At 45.6% G+C, this 26,547-nt stretch overlaps 1 protein-coding gene and 1 long non-coding RNA gene across 5 annotated transcripts in view; one reads left to right on the forward strand and one right to left on the reverse strand.

The window, feature by feature from the left end:
- The window catches only part of TBC1D9 (TBC1 domain family member 9), a 38,546-nt gene extending 36,488 nt beyond the window's left edge, over positions 1-2,058 (reverse strand). For 3 of the 4 annotated variants that reach the window (XM_069978635.1, XM_069978636.1, XM_069978634.1), the window contains exon 1: positions 1,721-2,058. In XM_069978635.1, coding sequence (XP_069834736.1) covers positions 1,721-1,844 — 124 coding nt within the window. In that variant the 5' untranslated portion in view covers positions 1,845-2,058. The remainder of the gene's footprint in view (positions 1-1,720) is intronic. The other variant, XM_069978637.1, reaches the window with a different exon arrangement.
- Positions 258-26,547, forward strand: part of LOC138797880 (uncharacterized) — a 50,445-nt gene continuing 24,155 nt past the window's right edge. The window contains exons 1-3 of the long non-coding RNA XR_011364009.1: positions 258-578; positions 3,441-3,535; positions 6,961-7,066. This is a non-coding gene — a long non-coding RNA (uncharacterized lncRNA). The remainder of the gene's footprint in view (positions 579-3,440; positions 3,536-6,960; positions 7,067-26,547) is intronic.

The raw sequence follows: 26,547 nt of genomic DNA on the forward strand, positions 1-26,547 counted from the left end.
TTACTAGTGATCAGTGATCAGCAGCAGTGACTGTTACTAGTGATCAGTGATCAGCAGCAGTGACTGTTACTAGTGACCAGTGATCAGCAGCAGTGACTGTTACTAGTGATCAGTGATCAGCAGTGACTGTTACTAGTGACCAGCGATCAGCAGTGACTGTTACTAGTGACCAGTGATCAGCAGTGACTGTTACTAGTGACCAGCGATCAGCAGTGACTGTTACTAGTGACCAGTGATCAGCAGCAGTGACTGTTACTAGTGACCAGTGATCAGCAGCAGTGACTGTTACTAGTGATCAGTGATCAGCAGCAGTGATTACTAATATGATCAGTGAAATCTTGAAATGATGATCTACAAAAGGTAAAAACTAGTGACCGGGGGCAGAAAGCCCCTTTAAGGCCGGGCTCACCACCACTGCAGGCCCCTTTGGCTGTATCACCATTCTCTCCATGGAGATTCCAGAAACCAACAGACCCCAATATAGTCAGAGGGTCAAACAGATCCAGAGAGACCCAGTGATAGGACAGAGATCAGTGACAGATCCCTGCTGGACTATTACAGACCTGACTCCAACCAATGTAAACAGACTGATCCACAGCTGAGTATACAGTGCAATATCTATATACAGGAGGTGGAGATGGGTATAAGGAGTATATAGGAGGTGTATGTGCCCGGTATAAGGAGTATATAGGAGGTGTATGTGCCCGGTATGAGGAGTATATAGGAGGTGTATGTGCCCGGTATGAGGAGTATATAGGAGGTGTATGTGCCCGGTATGAGGAGTATATAGGAGGTGTATGTGTCCGGTATGAGGAGTATATAGGAGGTGTATGTGTCCGGTATGAGGAGTATATAGGAGGTGTATGTGCCCGGTATGAGGAGTATATAGGAGGTGTATGTGCCCGGTATGAGGAGTATATAGGAGGTGTATGTGCCCGGTATAAGCAGTATATAGGAGGTGTATGTGCCCGGTATAAGCAGTATATAGGAGGTGTATGTGCCCGGTATGAGGAGTATATAGGAGGTGTATAGGTATAAGGAGTATATAGGAGGTATAAGCAGTATATAGGAGGTGTATGTGCCCGGTATAAGGAGTATATAGGAGGTATAAGGAGTATATAGGAGGTGTATGTGCCCGGTATAAGGAGTATATAGGAGGTGTATGTGCCCGGTATGAGGAGTATATAGGAGGTATAAGCAGTATATAGGAGGTGTATGTGCCCGGTATAAGGAGTATATAGGAGGTGTATGTGCCCGGTATGAGGAGTATATAGGAGGTGTATGTGCCCGGTATAAGGAGTATATAGGAGGTGTATGTGCCCGGTATAAGCAGTATATAGGAGGTATAAGGAGTATATAGGAGGTGTATGTGCCCGGTACAAGCAGTATATAGGAGGTATAAGGAGTATATAGGAGGTGTATGTGCCCGGTATAAGGAGTATATAGGAGGTGTATGTGCCCGGTATAAGCAGTATATAGGAGGTATAAGGAGTATATAGGAGGTGTATGTGCCCGGTATAAGCAGTATATAGGAGGTATAAGGAGTATATAGGAGGTGTATGTGCCCGGTATAAGGAGTATATAGGAGGTATAAGGAGTATATAGGAGGTGTATGTGCCCGGTATAAGCAGTATATAGGAGGTATAAGGAGTATATAGGAGGTGTATGTGCCCGGTATAAGGAGTATATAGGAGGTATAAGCAGTATATAGAGTTCTTACCTGCCAGCCCCCCTCCTCCCCGGCTCCCGTGCCCCTTCCGCCGCTGCAGGATGAAGTACGGGTTCGCCCTCTCCGTCACCCACAGCGCGTTCGCCAGCAGCACCTCCTCCGGATTAACCCACATGGCGGCGGCGGCGGGGGGCACCGGGGGAAGGAGCCCGGATCCTCACCGAGATTCTACCGACATGATGAGCGCCGAGCCCGCACAATAACAATGTCCTCCCGGCTGTCAGCGGCTCCGGGGGAGGGACCGGGGCTGGAGGAGATCCCGGCCAGGTCAGCGGGCAGATCCCGGCCAGGTCAGCGGGCAGATCCCGGCCAGGTCAGCGGGCAGATCCCGGCCAGGTCAGCGGGCAGATCCCGGCCAGGTCAGCGGGCAGATCCCGGCCAGGTCAGCGGGCAGATCCCGGCCACACAGTGAGCGCTCAGCCCTCCGGATCGGTAATATAGAGCGGAGCCGGGGGGATCAGGGGCGGGGAGGAGCCGCTCGGTGCAGGGAGGAGGAGGAGGATGGGGCTCTGTCCATGGTGCTGCACAGCCGGGAGCTGCCACACTGACAGCTCAGGAGGGAGGAGGATGGAGGCCGCTGCTGGGAGGCTGAGCCAAGCACAGAGCAATGACATCAGAGGAGAGGAGAGAGCATCATCATCATCATCATCATCATCATCATCATCCTCCTCCTCCTCCTCCAGTACACCAAGGCACACCCCTATACATGTACAACACTGACCCCCCTATACATGTACAACACTGACCCCCCCTATACATGTGCAACACTGACCCCCCCTATACATGTGCAACACTGACCCCCCCCTATACATGTGCAACACTGACCCCCCCTATACATGTACAACACTGACCCCCCCCTATACATGTACAACACTGACCCCCCCCTATACATGTACAACACTGCCCCCCCCCTATACATGTACAACACTGACCCCCCTATACATGTACAACACTGACCCCCCCTATACATGTGCAACACTGACCCCCTTATACATGTACAACACTGACCCCCCTATACATGTACAACACTGACCCCCCTATACATGTACAACACTGACCCCCCTATACATGTACAACACTGACCCCCCTATACATGTACAACACTGACCCCCCCTATACATGTACAACACTGATCCCCCCTATACATGTACAACACTGATCCCCCCTATACATGTACAACACTGACCCCCCTATACATGTACAACACTGATCCCCCCTATACATGTACAACACTGATCCCCCCTATACATGTACAACACTGACCCCCCTATACATGTACAACACTGACCCCCCTATACATGTACAACACTGACCCCCCTATACATGTACAACACTGACCCCCCTATACATGTGTCCGTTTTTTTCTGTAAGCTCCCTGAATAGTATGCACCTGGTATACCATGTTGTATAATATATATTATGTGTGGCCGTTGCACTATAGATGATTGATCACAGACATGGACGATATCCTGGACGGGTCACATGTGCGGCATTCTCGGACTCGGTTGTTGACATTGTAGCTGCCAGTAACGTGTGTCACATTACTCTGTCTCCTGGAATGTGGCGGAGCGGGATCGCCGGGTCCTGGAGCTCAGACACTCATGTTTGTGTGGGTTTACATGTTGTGTATATAGTTTTTATGTATATTTATTCATGCATTTTTGGCAGCTTTATTTCTTGTGTGACATTCTATGTAAAATTTGTTTTTCAGGAATTTCAGAAGCCTCAACAATTCTATGAAGAAAGCTCCAGAAACCCAGAAACCTGCCTGGGCGTGCTCTGTCTTGTATGACCGCCACAGCCAAAGTACGCATACAGTATATATATATATATGGTTTTTTTAGAACTCTTTATAGCCTGCTGCCTTCCCAAGATATAGGGGTTTTACACTTTTAGTAAGCGGGGCACAGTTGGGGCATTACTAGTAAGTGGGGGGTTCAGTTGTGGGCGGGCTCAGTGACTTTCTACAGGGAGGGGGACACTTAGGGCCCTATTCCACCGGACGATTATCGTTCAGATTATCGTTAAATCATTTGAATCTAAACGATAATCGTTCAGTTGAATAGCAGTTAACGATTAACGACCGAACAAGAAATCGTTGATCGCTTTATAAGACCTGGACCTATTTTTATCGTTGCTCGTTCGCAAAACGTTCACATTAAATAAGACGTCGTTCAGTCCTTCGCAGTAGATACGAACGCAATAGCGAAGAAATAGCGAAGAAAAAACTATCGCAAATACGATCATAAGTAACGATTATCGTTCCATGGAAATGAGTGAACGTTTTCAGGTCTTTTGCAATAGCGGTCGTTTGAGATGGTTAATCGTTAGCGATTATGCGAACGATAATCGCCCGGTGGAATAGGGCCCTTAGTTTAAGTAACAGCTATTGTGTGTCACCTTTTACTGTACTCCTGTATGTGTCGACAAGACGGACATAAAACTGTTAAAAGGAAAAAAAAAAAATTAGAGGAGCATCAGAACTCTGCGGCCCTAAAGATCATCCCTGCAGTACCAGCCGGGTGACGGAACGGCTGGTCTCTTACATTATGTGAACATAGCCTAAGGCTGTATCATCTTCTGCAGCTGCCGGAAGTCAAAAGCCAAGCATTCGGGGGGGGGGGGGGGGGGGTGCAAAACCAAACTTACTGTAACTTTTACATGGAGCAATAAGACCCGACCATCAGCCGACAAACAGAATATATTTGTGCCATGGAAAAAAAATCTCTGCATAGAAATAGTGACTGTAGTGGAAATCCCGGGCAGACGCGCACAGATGACTCACCCGCGGGTCACTCACCCGCGCCGAATATTAGAGTGATTCTCATAGTTTATGAACCACATTCCTGTATTAATCCAGAAACCTAAAAACACAGACCTCATCTTACCGGAATGCGTCAGAATGAAGAGATTATACAAACTACAGAACAACGTCCTGACCCAGCGCTATGTTATTTATACGGCCGAGCAGAGCAATGTGCAATCCAGTGACCGACCCCAGCTGCATGCTACATGTCCGGAATGGGAATTAGGCCGGGACGACATGTGAAATCCAAAAAGTGCACGAGCCCGACCCTCATAAAGCACAGTCTAATATCATCTCTAGACTTAGGCTGCGTTTAAACACTGGATTTTCGCAATAACGATCGCATTTGAGCGATAATCGTTCTGTGTAAACACAGCAAACGATCAAGCGACGAGCGAGAAAACGTTCATTTTGATCTTTCAACATGTTCTCAAATCGCCATTCGCCAAAAATTCGCAGATCGCTTCGTGTAAACAATCTTTCAAAGATTCACCCTATGTGTGAGATGGGCTCAAGCGACCTTAAAACCATCGCAATAACGATTTTTCTTAGGAATTTTCTAACGATTTATACGTCTAAGTGCTGATTGTTATAAAAACCAAAACGCCTCAAAATCGGTAAACGATCGATTGGGCGCAGCATAAGATTTTGGGATCACAAAACAAGCAGAACAAAATGGTTGCTAGCACTACAACCTTATGACGGCTTACTCTGGGGAAAATCTTTTTCCTTCAAATCAACTGGTTTTAGATAGTTATATAGATTTGTAAATTACTTCTATTTAAAAATCTCCAGTCTTCCAGTACTTATCAGCTGCTGCATGTCCTGCAGGAAGTGGTGTATTCTCTCCTGTCTGACACAGTGCTCTCTGCTGCCACCTCTGTCCATGTCAGGAACTGTTCAGAGCAGCAGCAAATCCCTATAGAAAACCTTTCCTGACATGGACAGAGGTGGCAGCAGAGAGCAGAGTGCCAGACTGAATAGAAAACCTCACTTCCTGCAGGACATACAGCAGCTGATATGTACTGGAAGATCTGATATTTTTAAATAGAAGTAAATTACAAATCTATATAACTTTTTGAAACCAGTTGATTGAAAGATTGGAACCAATTGAAAGAAAAAGATTTTCGCCGGAGTACCCCTTTAAGAGGGCCATAGACATGGGAACCTTATTGCATTCCAAGACATTAGAACAATATGGCTGATTTCTTCAACTCCTGTTTAATACTTTGTCATACAGAGCCACTCAAGATAAGCTAGATAATTAATTAATTAAAAATACATTATCACCAATGGGGAGCACTAGCATCAGTCGCTGTGCACATGTATGCAGGGTAGTCCCAGATTGAGTATCTAATGTCACATGAAATCCTTATGGTGCGTTTACACAGACAGATTTATCTGGCAGATTCTGGAAGCTAAAGCCAGAAATGGATTTGAAAAGAGGAAAAATCTCAGGTCTTTCCTTTATGACATGTTCCCTGTTTATAGTCTGTTCCTGGCTTTGGCTTCAAAAATCTGTCAGATAAATCTGTCTGTGTAAACACACCACTACTGAGCACATCCTGTAATTGGTCTTATGGCCGACATCCTGAGGATCAGTTTGTAAAGTTTCCCACACAGTATTTTTGCTCAGTATTTTGCAACCAAAACCAGGAGTGGATTGAAAACACAGAAAGGCTCTGTTCACACACTGCTGAAATTAAGTGGATGGCCGTCATTTAACTGGAAACAATTACTATTATTTTAAAACCGTGGCCGTTGTTTTGAAATAACTAATTATTTGTCATTAAATGGCGGCCATCCACTAAATTTCTGCAGTGTGTGAACATAGCCTTTCTGTGTTTTCAATCCACTCCTGGTTTTGGTTGCAAAATACTGAGCAAAAATACTGTGTGTGAACATAGCCTTAGGCCTCATCCCCACAGCAGTTTTTGGAGGGCAGCACATGTCTCACGGGAATATGTGCCATAGTTTATATTTTTAGGCTCTGTTCACACTATGTAAAAACAACGGCCGCATTTCATAACGATGGTTGTTGTTGTGCAAACAATGGCCGTTTTTTGTGAAATAACGTCTGTTGTTATGAAATACGGCCGTTGTTTTTACATGGTGTGACCCTAGCCTTAGCTTGTATTTTAAGTACATGCAGATACATTTTTTTGTTGCGGTTCTTGACTTGCGGTCCTCACCAAAACCCACAGCTGAAAATCTGCACAATGTTCTGCAGATTTTATAACTCAAAAAATCTTCAGCTTTGAAGGCAAATTACCAAAGAGAAGCTGAATGATGCGGTTGTGGAGAGATCAGGCGGGTGATGGGACTGTGATTAATGGCACCTGTATAACATGGCTCCTAGTTATGGGGTTTGATCTTTCCTACCAATGATGCCGTCCGTGTTCTCATGTCCTCTTCTTCTCTGCAGCAGAAAGTAGGGATTGGCTCGCTCTGTGTCCCACAGGACGTTGGGGAAGAACGTTCTACGTGGATACACAATCATAATACACCAGCACCATGACTTCCCCGAACAGGTAAGTGTGAGAATAGAAATCCCAGAGAGCAGAGCGGACCTATAAGCAGCCTCTCATCCCAGCAGGCCGTGTTCTGGGGACTGTTCCTTTAATGCTCTTGCACAACCATCTTATATACTAATGAGATCAGAGGGTTTTTTGGGGTTTTTTTTATGCAGCGTGCTTTACTTATGGAAGTCAGTGAAACTATAGGGACACATTGAGGCTTCCCTCAGACACAACTATTGCACAGCGCCCAAAACACTGCCAGCAGGATCTCCCACTTTCTTGTGGTTTTTACTGGCAGTTTTTCTTCTGTTTTTTTTTTTGTTTTAAAACCACTGACACTGCAGTTTTTAAGTCAAGGTCAATGGATCCAGTAGAAAACAGAAGTATACGTCCTTCCTTCCACATCTGGCTTTGGTACAAAAGCTGCCCTGTGTGAAACTAGTCTTAATTGTAAATTAGTTTTTTTTGTTGTTTTTTTTTTTTGTGTTGTTTTTGCCCACCCTTAGGGTACAAACACACACAGCAGATACGCAGCAGATTTGATACTGTGTTCAGTTATTTAGATCTAATCTGCTGCGTATCGCAGCAGTAAATACGCAGCGTATATGCCGTGTGTGTTTGTACCCTTAGGGTATGTCCACACTATGAAATCTCGGCAGATCACCCGCCATGGATTCCGCAGCTCACCCGCCCGCTCGCCCCCCATCTGTTCCTTTCTATGATTTGGCAGATTCCGCTGTCTGCGCGAAGAATGAGCGGGTTCATTCTTTGGACAGATGGTGGAATCTGCCAAATCATAGAAAGAATCCTATGGGAGCAGCTGAGATGCGAGTGGGGGGGGGGGGGCGATCTGCGGAATCCACGGCGGGTGATCTGCCGAGATGTAAGAAAGCGACCATGTTTTTATAGCGCTGGAGAACCCCTTTAAGAACAATGCTGCACTGTTTACATATAGTTTTCCATACACTGTACGTTGTCGTTTTAGGGAGAGATAATCCCACAATAGTTTATTTTCAGGATACAACTACTGAGTTCCATGTACAGAGACTGTGTAGTCAGACTGATCTCCTGATACATGCGGCTATGGGAAAACTCTGCGACAACATTGATTGTCAGACAGAAACAATTCCATAAAGCTTCGGCTCCTTTGATATTTCTCACAGATTCTAAAGCTCATTTCACACCAGCGTTCCGGAGCCCATATTACGTCTGCAAATCCCAGTCCTACTGGAAGTCTCATCCGCCGAATGAACTGCAGCCAAGGATCTTTTATCAGATTCCACCTTTCATTCCTCACAGACTCTTTGGAAAATGAGAGGTGGAATCTGATTGGTCGCTAGGGGCGACTGGGCCAGTGTCACTTTACACTGTGTTGGATTTGCTGCTGCTCTGGACAGTTCCTGACATGGACAGAGGTGGCAGCAGAGAGCATTGTGTCAGACTGAAAAGAATACACCACTTACTGCAGGACATACAGCAGCTGATAAGTACAAGAAGGCTGGAGATTTTTTAAATAGAAGTAAATTACAAATCTATATAACTTTCTGAAACCAGTTGATTTGAAATAAAATAATGTAGAGATGTTTTACAGAAAGCCCCATGGACCATAGGACACAATAGACAGGACCTGTCCCATTCATGTAAATGAAAATGGTTTCTTGCTGTGCTCAATGACTTTTTTTTTTATAGAGGTCATTGTACAGGGAGGAGGTCATACTGTATACTGATGTCACCTGTACTGTGACATCACTGTGTCAGATTGGAAAGAATACACCACTTCCTGCAGGACATACAGCAGCTGATAAGTACTGGAAGACTGGAGATTTTTAAATAGAAGTAAATTACAAATCTATACAATTTTCTAAAACCTGCTGATTTAAAAAGGAAAAGATTTTAGCCGGAGTACCCCTTTAAATGTGATCTACCTGCCTGCACTAGTTTGTATGGCTTTTCATAGACATCACTGATGAACGGTTTAATATATATAGAATATAGAATAGAGACTTGATGTATATCACAGACTGTGTGATCTCACGAGTATTCTCTTTAATGGGGTTTACATTGTTTATCTCTTGTCTGACGCCGAGGCCTGTACTGCGACGTCCGGTCGTCATGGAGATGGAGCAAGGTGGCAGCTTCTGTTTACATAGAGCATCCTGATTATTTCTGGGAGACGGCCAGCCTGGTACAGACAGCTTGTGTGGTAGCGTTGCAGACATGTGCGGGGTGGGCACCAGCAGCTGCTGCATGTTCTGTTAGAGATGAATTACACTTTATTATTATACATTGGATCTGATTATGTGATGTATTATATGCTGTATAATACCAAGAAGTATGTTACATATCCATATGCATAGGCCAACACAATAACTCACAAGTAATACATGGAGTATATGCATTGTGGTATTTAAAGGGGCACTCTAGTATACAAAAGCCGGCATCCTTTGGTATATAGTACTAGGTTAAATTTCTCAATATATGGTATATAATTGTGTTCAGTAGTTTCCCATATACAGTGGTGCCTTGGATTACGAGCATAATTCGTTCCAGGACCGTGCTTGTAATCCAAATCCACTCTTAAACCAAAGCAAATTTTCCCATAAGAAATCATAGAAATGCAGACAATTGGTTCCACACCCCAAAAATAATGATTTATTATTCTGAATAACACGTGAAACAAATTAAACAAACATTCAGAAACAGCTGAATCTGTGATATTATAAGTTACTGTACAGTAATGGAGAGGATGGAAAATACAAAGGCGGAGAGAGACTGCAGGGAGTATGAAGGAATGAGCAGGGAGATGTGGGCACATACAGGCAGCGCTCTCTGTCCGGGGAAAGAAGGGTTACAGCTATGGAGAGATAACCTCCACAGTCCTGTCCCCTGATGTAAGCCCCAGTCTGAAGTGGATCTGCTATGATTTGGAAGGTGAGGGAGACTTCCTGAGCCAGAGTACAGAGCTGTAGACCCCGCTATGCAGACTATGCCCCTCCCCCACTCCCCCTCCCACCCAGTACAGGGAGCTCTTACACCAAAGAAATGCTTTAAACCAAGTCACAATTTTGAAAAACTGTGAGCTCTTAAACCAAAACACTCTTAAACCAAGTTACTCTTAAACCAAGGTATTACTGTATTACCTTAGCATTAAAGCGACTCTGTACCCACAATCTGACCCCCCCCCCCCCAAACCAGATAGCTGCTTTTTCATCCAAGATCTGTCCTGGGGTCTGTTCGGCAGGTGATGCAGTTATTGTCCTAAAAAACAACTTTTACACTTTCAGCCCTGTGCCCAAGGGGAGTATCTGTGCCCTAACTTTGCACCACCCCTCCGTCCCTCCTCCACACCCTCTTTATCATTAGGAATGCCACTGAAACATTTTCTCCTGTCTGAACATTGTACAGGTGCCTTAACGATCCAGCCCATGTACCGGGCTGACACAGGTGGGGAATAGGAGGCAATCTGCCTGGAGCATTGCTAATGATGAAGAGGGTGGGGAGGAGGGACAGAAAGGGTGTGCCAGCCTAATGCATATACAATCTAAGCCCCGGCCGTTGGGCACAGGGCTGCAAGTTTAAAAGTTGTTTTTTAGGACAATACCTGCATCACCTGCTGTACGGACCCCAGGACAGATCTTGGATTAAAAGCAGCTATCCGAAGGTACAAGAGGTTTTGGGGGGTCAGATTGTAGGTACAGAGTCACTTTAAGCAAAATTGTTTTCTCAGCTGCTGTATGTTCTGCAGAAAGTGAAGTATAAATAGTCTCTAACACAAACACTAACTGTAATTCTCAGAAAACCCCGGACATTTTTTTTTTTTTTTTTTTAAATCTGTGCCGAAAATGTTTTCCATTCCGCTAAAAATAACAGATACATTTCGCTGGGCGATTGTTCGTTCTTCTTCCTACACCCTGCGTTCTAGTTTAAGAGGCAGCTAATGCGCGCACTCCTACCTCTCACCAAACAGGAAGACACATAATCTGTAGAAACATTTGTTGAGGTAAAGTATACCTCAAAGTAAAAAGTTTTGGAAGGTTCCTTTACTGCCGGTCTAATATTAGTTATGTATTATGTGTGTTATTGTGGTGCGCACAGCGTGTGGTGAATAACCACCAAATAACAGTGAATGCACAATAATAAGCGCACGTAACCTTTACAGTGGAAAAAGCAAAAATGAGCTTTGTCTTGATTTTTAACTTTCCTTGAGTTTATCTGATCTCGGTGGTGAAACAGGTTTTAAGACAAAAATATAGTAAAATGCTGTAAAAGGTGTAGTGATTGGAAGAGATGTAGCCGGACCCTAGGGTGTTGTGGAGGATGAAGTAGAAAAAGAAGAATACTTGAGAGAGAATACTTGTGCCCATACATCGACCACCTATTGCCCTACCAGTGTCGAGGGACCTGTCCTAGTGGGTGACACAAGCCCCAGACCTTGTTACCTGGGATGAGTGGAATGCTGAGGGTTCCACCCGATCCCCAGATCCTTACTTCCTCTTACCGGTCCCGCTGTGGAGAGCAGTTCACAACTCGCTCATCTGTGCGCTCAATATGCAATATGGCAGTATCGGCCGCAGGAACATGTAAAACAGCGGTCATTGTTTTTACTAAATGTGAACATGGGGGGGGGGAGATTTTTTAAAGGGGTGTAAAGTAGAACTGGCTCAGTTGCCCCTAGCAACCAATCAGACTCCACTTTTCATTCTTCACAGATTCCTTGGAAAATTAAAAGTAGAATCTGATTGGTTGCTAGGGCCAATTCTACTTTACACCAGTTTGATAAATCTCCCCAATAGCCTTAAGGCTGCATCCAACTTTTTTTCTACTAACTTCCATTTCAAGAGCCTGTCTAAAGAGAGTAAAAAGTCCCATTGAAGTGAATGGACCTTAATAGCAAACCGCACCTGACCTGGAGACAAGAGTGGTGCTGTCTCTGGAAGAAAGTTGCCTTGTTTTTGTAGCGCTGGAGAACCCCTCTAAATGGAAACTGACAGCAGGGAAATGCATATACCAGTTCTGTCAGGTTCTAGTGGCCTATTTCACAAGCATTGCATAGGTACTGTACCTTTACATTGTAGATCTGACGCAGCATGTTAGCAAAAAAAAAACAACTTTTATTGTAGGGAACAGTATCACAAAAACAAGCCCTCCATCATCCTGCTGCCCCCATCTCCTCCAGAGAGAATTGACATGGCAGCTTCTTGGGTGACTTGAAAAGTCGTACATGCAACAACCTCCCTTTCCCTGGCGCATGCGCTGCTTGCTCTTCATGTTCTCCTTCGACTTCTACAGCACATGCGCAGACACTCACAGGCCGAACGCCATAGAACGCCCCAGCGACCATGACTGGCAGCCACTCTAGCGGGGGGGCCTTACGGACTGCAACCTGAAACATACCTTGCAGTACCTACCAGATTCCCAGCTTAGGCCAAGGATGTTTGGAGCATTATAATATCATTATTAAAGTACAGTAATACCTCGGTTTTCGAACGCTTTGGAACTCGACCTGTTTGGTATTCGAACGAAAATTTACCCAGAAGTAGTGTTTGGAATTCGAACTTTGCTCGGTTTTCGAACGTTTTTGCGAGCGTGGATGGTGGGTTGTACCTGGCGAGTTAAGCAGTGGTGAGGCTTCACATACAGTACAGTGCTGTGTAAGACTGCTGGAGTGCATATACAGTGCAGTAGTAGTACAGGCAGTGCACCACCATCTCCAATACATTACAGTGCTTGGATGGGGGGGGGGGGCGCTATCCAGTAAAGGATGGGTGAGGAGTTGGTGACTACTGTACTATAATTGCTGGTTCTGATGAACATTTCTTATGTTTAATGTCCTGTACAGTATATAGTGCTGTGCTGTACTGTACTGTAGTGATTATACGGAGCACTTATCAGTGTAATAAATGAGGATTGTAGGGAATTATTGGTGGCTGCTGGAACCAATTAATCACATTTACATTATTTCCTATGGGAAGACACTGCTCGGTTTTCAAACTGCCTTCCGGAACCAATTAAGTTCGAGAACCGAGGTACCACTGTATTAGGGTAGAGCAGGGATGGGGAACCTTCAGCCCTCCAGCTTTAGCTTTGGCTGCCCAGGCATTGTGGGAATTGTAGTTTTGCAACAGCTAGAGGTTCCCCATCCCTGGGGTAGAGGTAATATTTTAAAATATACAATCCCCATAAATGCCATTTCTAAGGGTCTCCGTTTCATGACTATGATGTTGTGCTATATTTAGAGCCCCGGCCTGGGGCCCTTCAGCTAGAACATAGGAGAGCTCAGTTCTGTTTCGTGCAGAAAGAAAAGTAAACACCACAGTGGGAACAATCACCCAGTGATACATAGACTGCCGGCACGTCACTTCTCTCCATAGCACAGAATGGAAGCCTGGGATCTCAGATGTGCAGTGTGTAGAGATCAGGTAGAATGGGACCTCGCATAATATACTACTGTGTGTGGTGCACAAAGGAGAAGTGAGCACGCAGAGTCATTCATAGGGCAGACAGGCGGCTCGTAAGGAAAGAGGAAATGGGGATTCGTTTTTTTGTAAGAAACGGGAACAGCACATTCACAAGAAGGGAAAATCTGTCATTTTAAGGAACAAACAGGGCAGCAGGCGGGCCTGGAGCAAGGTGTGCCCAGCGGGGGGCCTGGAGTAAGGTGTGCCCAGCGGGGGCCTGGAGTAAGGTGTGCCCAGTGGGGGCCTGGAGTAAGGTGTGCCCAACGGGGGCCTGGAGTAAAGTGTGCCCAGCGGGGGGGCCTGGAGTAAGGTGTGCCCAGCGGGGGCCTGGAGTAAGGTGTGCCCAGCGGGGGGCCTGGAGTAAGGTGTGCCCAGCGGGGGGCCTGGAGTAAGGTGTGCCCAGCGGGGGCCTGGAGTAAGGTGTGCCCAGTGGGGGCCTGGAGTAAGGTGTGCCCAACGGGGGCCTGGAGTAAAGTGTGCCCAACGGGGGGGCCTGGAGTAAAGTGTGCCCAACGGGGGGGCCTGGAGTAAAGTGTGCCCAACGGGGGGGCCTGGAGTAAAGTGTGCCCAACGGGGGGGCCTGGAGTAAAGTGTGCCCAACGGGGGGGCCTGGAGTAAAGTGTGCCCAACGGGGGGGCCTGGAGTAAAGTGTGCCCAGCGGGGGGGCCTGGAGTAAGGTGTGCCCAGCGGGGGCCTGGAGTAAGGTGTGCCCAGCGGGGGGGCCTGGAGTAAGGTGTGCCCAGCGGGGGGGCCTGGAGTAAGGTGTGCCCAGCGGGGGGGCCTGGAGTAAGGTGCGCCCAGCGGGGGGGCCTGGAGTAAGGTGCGCCCAGCGGGGGGGCCTGGAGTAAGGTGCGCCCAGCGGGGGGGCCTGGAGTAAGGTGCGCCCAGCGGGGGGGCCTGGAGTAAGGTGCGCCCAGCGGGGGGGCCTGGAGTAAGGTGCGCCCAGCGGGGGGGCCTGGAGTAAGGTGCGCCCAGCGGGGGGGCCTGGAGTAAGGTGCGCCCAGCGGGGGGGCCTGGAGTAAGGTGCGCCCAGCGGGGGGGCCTGGAGTAAGGTGCGCCCAGCGGGGGGGCCTGGAGTAAGGTGCGCCCAGCGGGGGGGCCTGGAGTAAGGTGCGCCCAGCGGGGGGGCCTGGAGTAAGGTGCGCCCAGCGGGGGGGCCTGGAGTAAGGTGCGCCCAGCGGGGGGGCCTGGAGTAAGGTGCGCCCAGCGGGGGGGCCTGGAGTAAGGTGCGCCCAGCGGGGGGGCCTGGAGTAAGGTGCGCCCAGCGGGGGGGCCTGGAGTAAGGTGCGCCCAGCGGGGGGGCCTGGAGTAAGGTGCGCCCAGCGGGGGGGCCTGGAGTAAGGTGCGCCCAGCGGGGGGGCCTGGAGTAAGGTGCGCCCAGCGGGGGCCTGGAGTAAGGTGTGCCCATCGGGGGGGCCTGCAGTAAGGTGTGCCCAGCGGGGGCCTGGAGTAAGGTGTGCCCAGCGGGGGCCTGGAGTAAGGTGTGCCCAGCGGGGATGGTTATTCTGTAATGTATTTGGATTGAAAGTGTGGATACTGTTTTCAATGTTTTATATGGAAAATTGAATTTAAAAAAAATGGTGTGCCCAGTGGGTATTACTGAGATGGTTTGGTTGGTAGACCTTAGTGGTGACAGTGGTAGCAACAAGGTGGCTAATATGAGAGCTTGATACGTGGGCCAGCCTTGCAAGAAGATAATGGATTCTGCACCACCCAAAAAAATTCTTTTAAGGGGTGCTCCTACTACATACCTAAACCTAGGGGGCTTTGTGCCCATATGTTTGTCTTATGTACATATATGTATTTTTTTGGTTAATCTAATTATGTGAATAAAGATTTTTTGTATATTTGCTTAAATTATCAGTTGTGGTGTGCCCTATGTTTATTACATACCCTTGGTTTCTTGTGTTGGTTTGGTGCATGTGGGCCAGCCTTGTTACCACCAGAAGCCCACTATTATAAGGCGTACCTTAAGGGGTAATTCACAAAAAAAATCTTTTAAATCAACTAGTGCCAGAAATTTACCTCTATTAAAGAAATCTCAAGTTTCAGGAGAGCAGGAGAGGTTTTCTATGGCGATTTCCTGCTCTGCTGCTCTGGACAGTTCCTGACATGGACAGAGGTGGCAGCAGAGAGCACTGTGTCAGAATGGAGAGAATACACCACTTCCTGCAGGACATACAGCAGCTGATAAGTACTGGATGAAATGATATTTTTAAACAGAAGTAAATTACAGATCTCTGGCACTTGCTGAGACCAGTTGATTTGAAAAAAAAATTGTTAACCTACCTCTTTAAGGGATTGTCACAAAAATGGACAGTGAGTTGTCCAACTCTTCAAGGAGCTTTAGGGTTAAGGCTAGCTTTCTTGGTGCAGCCAAGAAGGATGAGAGGACGAGCTTATTGTCAGCCCTGTAAAGGATCAGTGTGAGAGGTTTTCAGGCTGAAGAGCGTCAGAGTTAGTTTTTTGTGAAATTTGTCCAATCCGTGTAGGAACAGTCACAGGGTCTGGTCCAAATAGGCAACTTGCCGGGTGTGAAGATTGATGTCCCACGGCCTGACCCATATAAGCGTGAAGTTGGCGCGTGGAGGACAGAACATTGCAGTAATTAAAGGGGAAAGCTGTGTCAGATAGTCGTCTGAGGCTAGCTTCATACTCCCTTAAAAAAATCTGAAAAAGGCCATGTTCTTGTTTTTTTTAGCACAAATGCCAGCGGCCAGATGTTTGCTAGAGGTCAATGGAAGTTTATGATCGGCCTTACACACATGGGGGGCGATTTATCAGACATGCTGTAAAGTGAGACTGGCTCAGTTGCCCCTAGCAACCAATCAGATTCCACCTTTCATTTTCCAAAGAGGCTGTGAGGAATGAAAGGTGGAATCTGATTGGTTGCTAGGGGCAACGGGGCCTGTTTCACTTTACACCATGTTTCATAAATCTCCCCCATGGTGTTTTTTTGGGTGGTGTTTTTCTCTCCTTTTTGGTGTTTTGGAGGCTCTGTGGCAGTTTTTCCAAAACGCAGCATGCTGAGGGGGTGGTGTTTTTTTCCGGCAAACTGTGTAATTTTTTTCTCCCATAGACTTCAATGGGATTGCTCTGGTTGTCTTATTGATGTGCGTATATGACATTTTCTTTTTTTCTGGTGTTTTTGTCACCTTTTGTGGTCCAGCAACTAGGTCATGTGATGGCAGAAGGAGAAAAGTTCAGCACACAGAAACGCGTTTGGCGTTTTATCTGGTTTCTTTTTTGGCCTGAAAAACACCAAAGAAAACGTGTGTGAGAGGGCGTCCTGACTGTGATCTAAGTTTGGGTGCTATACGGCCTGGCTTCAGTTGTGGTTTGAGGGACTTGCTGATCTAGCACTAACTCTAAACCGCTGTTTCATGACCTGTTAATGTTTATTCTATTCCTGTTATAGCGCCACCTAGTGTGTTCACACTGTCAAGCCTTGCACCCATTTTGTAAATTGATGCCAACTTCATGTATCAGTTCTAAAAGGGGTTATCCAGTATTATACAAACATGGCCACTTTCTTCCAGAGACAGCAACACTCTTGGCTCCAGTTTGGGTGCAGGTTTTGCAACTCATTTCCACTGAAGTAAATGTGTGGTGTTCCACCACGGGTGTTGTTATTGGTTGCACCCTTCACAAAAGTCTGTACTTTTAAGCGTAAGTGGTAATAAAGTAGTACCTGAATTTTGCCACTAGATGTCGTTGTTATAAGTGTTATAAACCTAGAGATCACACAGCTGTAGAAGCTAAAGGGTTATTGTTTTTCTGTATCACACGGATCTGTACACCAATGAGAGTTCTTTCTTCTCCTCACCTATCATCTTCCTCTTTACATCTTTCTCACGCACTCCTCACCCACTCACAGCACAGTTTACACATGCTGTAGGAAGGAAGTCACATGGGTAGAGCAAGTGTGAGGTCTTTTGCCTTGGATTCTGTAGAGGAAGGACGCAAGCTAGGGCGCTCCCTACAGCAGTCAAGTTGGGCCCTGGCTCCTGGCAGGTCCCCAGTCCAGTGAGTTGTCGTTGTCTAGATGTTGAGCAGAGCACATGTATATGCAAGACCTAGACACAGTTTTCTCTCAAGCAATACTAGTATACACTATGCAGTGCTAAGCTACTACTAGAGAGGACCAGTCAGAACAACCCACGCCCATGACGACTGAACACAGAGCAGGACAGTATCCACAAAAAAGTAAAGGAACTGATCCAGATAGAGCAAAGTTGCTAGAAGCCTATGCACTCTATCTCGCAGCGTGGATGTAATCAGAGAACTCTGACCACTCTGCTCATCCCAGGTATCAAGGTCTGGGGCATGTGTCACCCTCTAGGACGGGTAACCCAACACTGGTGGGCAGTAGGTGGTGCAAAGACCAAAAGAGTCAAAACACGGGCACAAGTATTCTCTCTACTTTTAAGTATTCTACTTATTCTACCTCTAAAGTTCTGGAAGAGCACAGTACCACTTGGGTTGGAACTCTTTCGACATCCTCCTCTCTACTCTTCTGAACTTTTCTACATCTGAGTCTAAAAGTATCAAGACGAAAGTATACTGTATTTTCTGTATCAAGTATCTTCACAGTAAACAAGATTCTATTTATTTTAACGGGACTCTGTGGTTCTTCACCCAGCACCTACACAGTAATCACAGCTTCCTTGAGTTATCTACCCTTTCTGTGGGTGGCAGTGCCAATAGTTGGAGTGGGTCACTACAGGCAGGGCTATACCACGGCCAACCACCACAGGACTGGCGTCACACTTCACAGAGTTTGACATTAAAATGTCTTGTATATTGTATATGTCCATATGTTTGGTGGCTGCTGGTAATACACATCTTTGTGTGAGAAGAAGCGATGACTGCGGAACAATGCGCCATTCACCAGCCGTTATGCCCGGAGTCAGTAAATAGTCTGATGTGATGAAACTATTATTAGTATTGTAGAGTTTCATGACTTTTAAGTTTGTGACCTCCCTGAACTCCGCCCTCAGTTCCAGACCCTGTGAGGTTCTTAAAGAATAACTCCGCTCATGGCTCACTTAGGCTATGTTACCACACAGTAAAGTAAAAGCCAAATACGACAGTAAAATAGGTATAAAACGCGGCCATAGTTTGAACCTAATTAATGTGTTACATTAAAGCCTATAGAAAATCGGCAGTTTGTGCACACAACAAAGGTTTTCAAGTTTAGGTTTAAAGGTTTACCTTAGCAATTTATTTTTCTTTCAAATCAACTGGTGCCAGAAAGTGCTAGAGATTTGTAATTTACTTCCATTAAAAAATTTCCAATATTTTAGTACTCATCAGCTGCTGTATGTCCTGCAGGAAGTGGTGTATTCTCTCCAGTCTGACACAGTGCTCTCTGCTGCCACCTCTGTCCATGTCAGGAACTGTCCAGAGCAGCAGCAAATCCCCATAGAAAACCTCTCCTGCTCTGGACAGTTCCTGACATGGACAGAGGTGGCAGCAGAGAGCTCTGTGTCAGACTGGAGAGAATACACCACTTCCTGCAGGACATACAGAAGCTGGAAGATATGAGATTTTTTAATAGAAGTAAATCACAAATCTATATAACTTTCTGACGCCAGTTGATTTGTTTGTTTTTTGTGAACTACCCCTTTAAGAGTATAACTTATGCCTTGAAGATATTTTCAGAGACTTCCAAAGACTTTTACCATAACAAATGTGATTGTATTCTATAGATAGTCCTAAGTTTCTACTCAGGGGACAAATATGTAATAATAGGACAGACCTGGAAGGGGGAATATTTCCTATATTACTGTATGAATGGTTGTAGTGACACAAGTATATAGCGGTGTAATACAGGAAGTCAGGATTTCCTGCTTCAGACCTGTATACAACGAGCCGCATATAGGCCGGCAGCATGGTCATGCACTTACAGATATCACAGCGATGTTTTATGTGAATGCTGTTTATATTCATGTTGTTGTATATTATCACCGCGCACATTGTAGTCATCGGAGATTCCGCCCATAAACGTCCCCGGCCGTATTCTGTGGGATTAAGGCCTAAAGCTGCGTCTGAAGTGAGTAAATAAGTGTCACCATCTCAGCACTGACATAAATGACAGCGACGGCCAAGAACAAGCGTCTCCAGTGTTTGCCGCTGTGCGAATACATAGAAGCTTTTTATTAATCAGGTCCCGGCTGATTCAGCTGACATTTCCCCGGACTATTTATAGAGGCGGCCGCCTGTGATCTCAGCTCCAGCCATTTAGGAAGACGAAACCCGGTCTGCTAAGGAGACGTGTGTATATATGTATATATATATATGTATGTGTGTATATATATATATATATATATACACACACACATACAGTGTATATGTGTGTGTGTGTGTGTGTGTATATATATATATATATATATAATGTATATACTAGAAAATGTACCCGGCGCTGCCCGGGTATAAAGTGTCAGTGTGTTAATTAGATTTGTTCTAAGGTGCCCAGGAGGCCAAGCTAAAGGTATTGTTTCATCTGAGTTAATCAGTGGAATTAGTGTATACCTGTAGTGCATAGTTGGAGGGGTTCTGTATACCCACAATGTATAGTTTTTAGGGGTCTCGCATATCTGTAGTGCATAGTTGGGGGGGCTGTATACCTATAGTGTATAGTTGGGGGGGTCCTGTATACCTGTAGTGTGTAGTTGGGGGGGGCTGTATACCTGTAGTGTATAGTTGAGGGAGGTCCTTTATACCTGCAGTGTACAGTTGGTGAAGGTCCTGTATACCTGTACTGTATAGTTCGGGAGTCCTGTATACCTGTAATTTATAGTTGGTCCTGTATACCTGTAATGTATAGTTGGTGGAGGTCTTGTATACCTGTAGTTTTATAGTTTGAGGGTCCTGGATACCTGTAGTGTATATTTGGTGGAGGTCTTTTATACCTGTAGTATATAGTTCGGGGGTCCTGTATACCTGTAGTGTATATTTTGAGGGTCCTGTATAACTGTAGTATAGAGTTGGTGGAGGTCCTGTATACCTGTAGTGTATAGTTTGGGGTCCTATATACCTGTAGTATATAGTTGGTGGAGTTCCTGTATACCTGTAGTATATAGCTTTGGGGTCCTGTATACCTGTAGTGTATAGTTTGGGGTCCTGTATACCTGTAGTATATAGTTGGTGGAGTTCCTGTATACCTGTAGTATATAGCTTTGGGGTCCTGTAAACCTGTAGTAAAGAGTTGGTGAAGGTGCTGTATACCTGTAGTATATAGTTGGTGGAGTTCCTGTATACCTGTAGTGTATAGTTCTGGGGTCCTGTATACCTGTAGTATATAGTTGGTGGAGGTCCTGTATTCCTGAAGTATATAGTTGGTGGAGGTCCTGTATACCTGTAGTGTATAGTTTTGGGGTCCTGTTTACCTGTAGTGTAAAGTTTGGGGTCCTGTATACCTGTAGTATATAGTTGGTGGAGGTCCCGTGCACCTGTAGTGTATAGTTTTGGGGTCCTGTATACCTGCAGGGTCGTATTTACCATTAGGCACCCATGGTCTGGTGCGTAGGGTAGCACCTTGCAGAGGGGCAGTACCCTCCCGTTCAGACTTGCCAGAAAATCTTTGGTCAGGTCTTGTATAGCGGTGTTATCCAGTCACAGTATGGCGGTATTGGTCAGGTCTGGTATGGCAGTGTTATTCAGTCACAGTGTGTCGGTATTCGTCATGTCTGGTATGGCAGTGTTATCCAGTCACAGTATGGTGGTATTGGTCAGGTCTGGTGTGGCGGTGTTCTCCAGTCACAGTGTGTCGGTATTGGTCAGGTCTGGTATGGCAGTGTTATCCACAGTATGGCGGTATTGGTCAGGTCTGGTATGGCAGTGTTATCCAGTCACAGTATGGCGGTATTGGTCAGGCCTGGTGTGGCGGTGTTATCCAGTCACAGCATGGCGGTATTGGTCAGGTCTGGTATGGCGGTGTTATCCAGTCACAGTATGGTGGTATTGGTCAGGTCTGGTATGGCAGTGTTATCCAGTCACAGTATGGCGGTATTGGTCAGGTCTGGTATGGCAGTGTTATCCAGTCACAGTATGGTGGTATTGGTCAGCTGTGGTATGACAGTGTTATCCAATTACAGTATGGCGGTATTGGTCAGGTCTGGTATAGCAGTTTTTTCCAGTCATAGTATGGCGGTATTGGTCAGGTGTGTTATGACAGTGTTATCCAGTCACAGTATGGTGGTATTGGTCAGGTCTGGTATAGCGGTGTTATCCAGTCACAGTATGGCTGTATTGGTCAGGTCTGATATGATGGTGTTATCCAGTCACAGTATGGTGGTATTGGTCAGGTCTGGTATGGCAGTGTTATCCAGCACAGTATGGCGGTATTGGTCAGGTCTGGTGTGGCAGTGTTATCCAGTCACAGTATATGGCAGTATTGATCAGGTCTGGTATGGCAGTGTTATCCAGTCACAGTATGGCGGTATTGGTCAGGTATGGTGTGGCAGTGTTATCCAGTCACAGTATGGCGGTATTGGTCAGGTCAGGTGTGGCAGTGTTACCCAGTCACAGTTTGGTATACCTGTAGTGCCCTGTATATACATGTAATGTATAGATGGAGTAGGGGGTCCTGTATACATGTACTGTATAGATGGAGTAGGGGGTCCTGTATATACATGTACTGTGGAGATGGAGTAGGGGGTCCTGTATATACATGTACTGTGGAGATGGAGTAGGGGGTCCTGTATACATGTACTGTATAGATGGAGTAGGGGGTCCTGTATATACATGTACTGTATAGATGGAGTAGGGGGCCCTGTATATACATGTACTGTATAGATGGAGTAGGAGGTCCTGTATATACATGTACTGTATAGATGGAGTAGGGGGCCCTGTATATACATGTACTGTATAGATGGAGTAGGAGGTCCTGTATATACATGTACTGTATAGATGGAGTAGGAGGTCCTGTATATACATGTACTGTATAGATGGAGTAGGAGGTCCTGTATATACATGTACTGTATAGATGGAGTAGGGGGTCCTGTATATATATGTACTGTATAGATGTAGTAGGGGGTCCTGTATATACATGTACTGTATAGATGGAGTAGGAGGTCCTGTATATACATGTACTGTATAGATGGAGTAGGGGGTCCTGTATATATATGTACTGTATAGATGGAGTAGGAGGTCCTGTATATACATGTACTGTATAGATGGAGTAGGGGGTCCTGTATATACATGTACTGTATAGATGGAGTAGGGGGTCCTGTATATACATGTACTGTATAGATGGAGTAGGGGGTCCTGTATATACATGTACTGTATAGATGGAGTAGGGGGTCCTGTATATACATGTACTGTATAGATGGAGTAGGGGGTCCTGTATATACATGTACTGTATAGATGGAGTAGGGGGTCCTGTATATACATGTACTGTATAGATGCAGTAGGGGGTCCTGTATACATATGTACTGTATAGATGGAGTAGGGGGTCCTGTATATACATGTACTGTATAGATGGAGTAGGGGGTCCTGTATATACATGTACTGTATAGATGGAGTAGGGGGTCCTGTATATACATGTACTGTATAGATGGAGTAGGGGGTCCTGTATATACATGTACTGTATAGATGGAGTAGGGGGTCCTGTATACATGTACTGTATAGATGGAGTAGGGGGTCCTGTATACATATGTACTGTATAGATGGAGTAGGGGGTCCTGTATATACATGTACTGTATGGATGGAGTAGGGGGTCCTGTATATACATGTACTGTATAGATGGAGTAGGAGGTCCTGTATATACATGTACTGTATAGATGGAGTAGGGGGCCCTGTGTATACATGTACTGTATAGATGGAGTAGGGGGCCCTGTATATACATGTACTGTATAGATGGAGTAGGAGGTCCTGTATATACATGTACTGTATAGATGGAGTAAGGGGTCCTGTATATACATGTAGTGTATAGATGGAGTAGGGGGTCCTGTATATACATGTACTGTATACATGGAGTAGGGGGCCCTGTATATACATGTATAGATGGAGTAGGGGGCCCTGTATATACATGTACTGTATAGATGGAGTAGGGGGTCCTGTATATACATGTACTGTATGGATGGAGTAGGGGGTCCTGTATATACATGTACTGTATAGATGGAGTAGGGGGTCCTGTATAGATGGAGTAGGGGGCCCTGTATATACATGTACTGTATAGATGGAGTAGGGGGTCCTGTATACATGTCCTGTATAGATGGAGTAGGGGGTCCTGTATATACATGTACTGTATAGATGGAGTAGGGGGTCCTGTATATACATGTCCTGTATAGATGGAGTAGGGGGTCCTGTATATACATGTACTGTATAGATGCAGTAGGGGGTCCTGTATACATATGTACTGTATAGATGGAGTAGGGGGTCCTGTATATACATGTACTGTATAGATGGAGTAGGGGGTCCTGTATACATGTACTGTATAGATGGAGTAGGGGGTCTACCAGTTATTACTGTGGATGTTGTGAGGCAGCTTCCCTAGCAACCATTGCTCCCTGTGAAATAGAAAGCAGTAATCCTATTGGTTGCTAAGGCTCCAACTGCCGTGTCTGCTGCAGCTAATTATATCACCTGTGTTTGCAGTGAGGAGATTTTCCCATTCATCTCTATGGGGCGCCTCTCTTTCCCCTCCCCCTCCCCTCCTGTACATCTGGCGGGGACGGGACCTTTGCTAAAACCTTCCCGGGCACCCAATGTATCTGTGTGCCAAATTTGGGGTCAAACGGTTCAGGCGTTTGGAAGTCTATAGAGGACAGACAGACAGACAGGAGGACAGACAGACAGACTTTGATTTTTATTATATATATATATATTATAATATGAGACAGGTATCTGCTACAATTCACCCTCTTAGGCCTTATTCACACATCCGCTTATGTTCTCAGTATTTGCTGGATCCGTAAATACGAGTGCTTTCTATTAGAGAGCCCGTGATGTTGCTGTAAATTAACTCTTTGTTGTCCTGTTTTGGTGCCTTTTTTCCCTCTCTTCATAGGGAAACCACGAAGACAGGGGGAAGAGCTTCAAACTGCTTTTTCATTACAAAAATTCATTTTTCGGCTAATAAACCCAATTACAAAGTTTCTTAAAATCGCCTGTACTATTGATTTCTGCAAACATTTTTTTTTAACAACAGTGATACTTTAAAATGGTATATATTATTAAAGGGGTATTCCGTTCAAACATAACTTCTGATATGTTGCTGCGCATGATGAGACTAACAATTCCTTCCATACTTGTTATTATCTATTTAGTCTCCTTCCCCCAGATTTCAGCTGCTGCTTTCTGCTGAAAACACAAAAATCTGTGTGTGAGCTTTTCACTCTATCTCCCCCTTCCTTCTGAGACGGCTGATGTAAACAAGTCCCTGGCAGGCTTTATCTACAACATTGTAGCTTCTTTGTAATGCAGGGAGGGTTAATCACAGTGAGTTCATCAGAAACTTCACCTCAGATTAACCCTTCCAGCATTACAAAGAAGCTATAATGTTGCAGATACAGTCTGCCAGGGACCTGTTAACATCAGCCATTTCAGAAGTGAGGGGGAGACAGGCTCACACACAGATTTTTTTTCCCCTCTGTCTCCCCCTCCTCCCCCCTCCCTTCTGAGACAGTTGATGAAAACAAGTCCTTGGCAGACTGTATCTGCAACAGTGTAGCTTCTTTGTAATGCTGGGACGGTTATTCTGAGGTCAAGTTGCTGATGAATTCACTGTTTTTATCCCTCCCAGCATTACAAAGAAGCTACACTGTTGCAGATAAAGCCTGCCATGGATTTGTTTACAGCATCTGTCTCAGAAGGGAGGGGGGAGGAGGGGAGAGGGAGACAGAAAGAAAACTCACACACAGATATGTGTCATCAGCAGAAGCAGCAGCTGAGAACTAGGAGAAGGAGACTAAATAGATAATAACAAGTAGGGAAGGAATTGTTAGTCTCACCATGGGCACTGGGCAGTAACATATCAAAGGTTTGTGTGGAATACCCCTTTAAGCTCATCCTGGCCACCCCCCTTTTATTTTATTTTTTTGGGGGGATGGGATACAGAGCACAATACGGATGATATTTTGAGGATTGCTGAGGAGAAAAACGAAAAAAAAAAGGTTCCGGCGGTCGAAATAATGTTCATGTTTATTTTCGCCCATTGTCCATAGACTTCAATGCAATTTTTCATTTCAAACAACGGCCGTTAGTGGCAACATAGCCTTAAAATGCATTTCCATGTTTTCCCCTTTTTTTTTTTTTAATTTAATAAACTTTTTTTTAGTCCTTTTGCTTTTACTATGCAGTGAACAGATATTTTCTTAACTGGTAAATACGCAGTGCCCCTTCCACCAAACACTACAGTACCTGATATACTGGGTGTATACTGCCACCTACTGGCAACACAGGGAATTATACCGACCAGAAAATAGGAACCTGCATTTACAGCTTCCACTAACTCAATTATTGTTATTAAGGGTCCATTTACACAGAAAGATTATCTGACAGATTATCTGCCAAAGATTTGAAGCCAAAGCCAGGAACAGACTATAAACAGAGATCAGGTCATACATAAAGGAAAGACTGAGATTCTTCCTCTTTTCAAATCCTGGTTTTGGCTTCAAATCTTTGGCAGATAATCTTTCTGTGTAAATGGGCCCTAAAGGGGAACTATCAGCACGTTAGACAAATCTAACCTGCTGATAGCCCCCTACTGCACACAGGGTGCGGAGGAGGAAGATATGTCTCTTACCATCTTCCATGGCGCTGTTCCCCAGCTGTTAGCAGTGTACTCCTCAGTCTGGAGCACCATTAGGAGCACTGCCCCCCCCAGAGCCCAAGCCAGCCCACTCCTTCTTATGATAATCACTGGATTGGCATTCTGGGGGCTTTGCTCCTAACGGTGCTCCGGACCGATGATTACACTGCTAGCATCATGAGGCTATTTCCTCCTGGGCGCCCGATGTGCAAGAAGGGGAAATGAGTAGGTAACAAGGTTAGAGTCGTCTAACCTGCTGATAATTCCCCTTTATATAG

This window comes from Dendropsophus ebraccatus, chromosome 7, assembly GCF_027789765.1.
Source record: "Dendropsophus ebraccatus isolate aDenEbr1 chromosome 7, aDenEbr1.pat, whole genome shotgun sequence".
Taxonomy (NCBI): domain Eukaryota; kingdom Metazoa; phylum Chordata; class Amphibia; order Anura; family Hylidae; genus Dendropsophus; species Dendropsophus ebraccatus.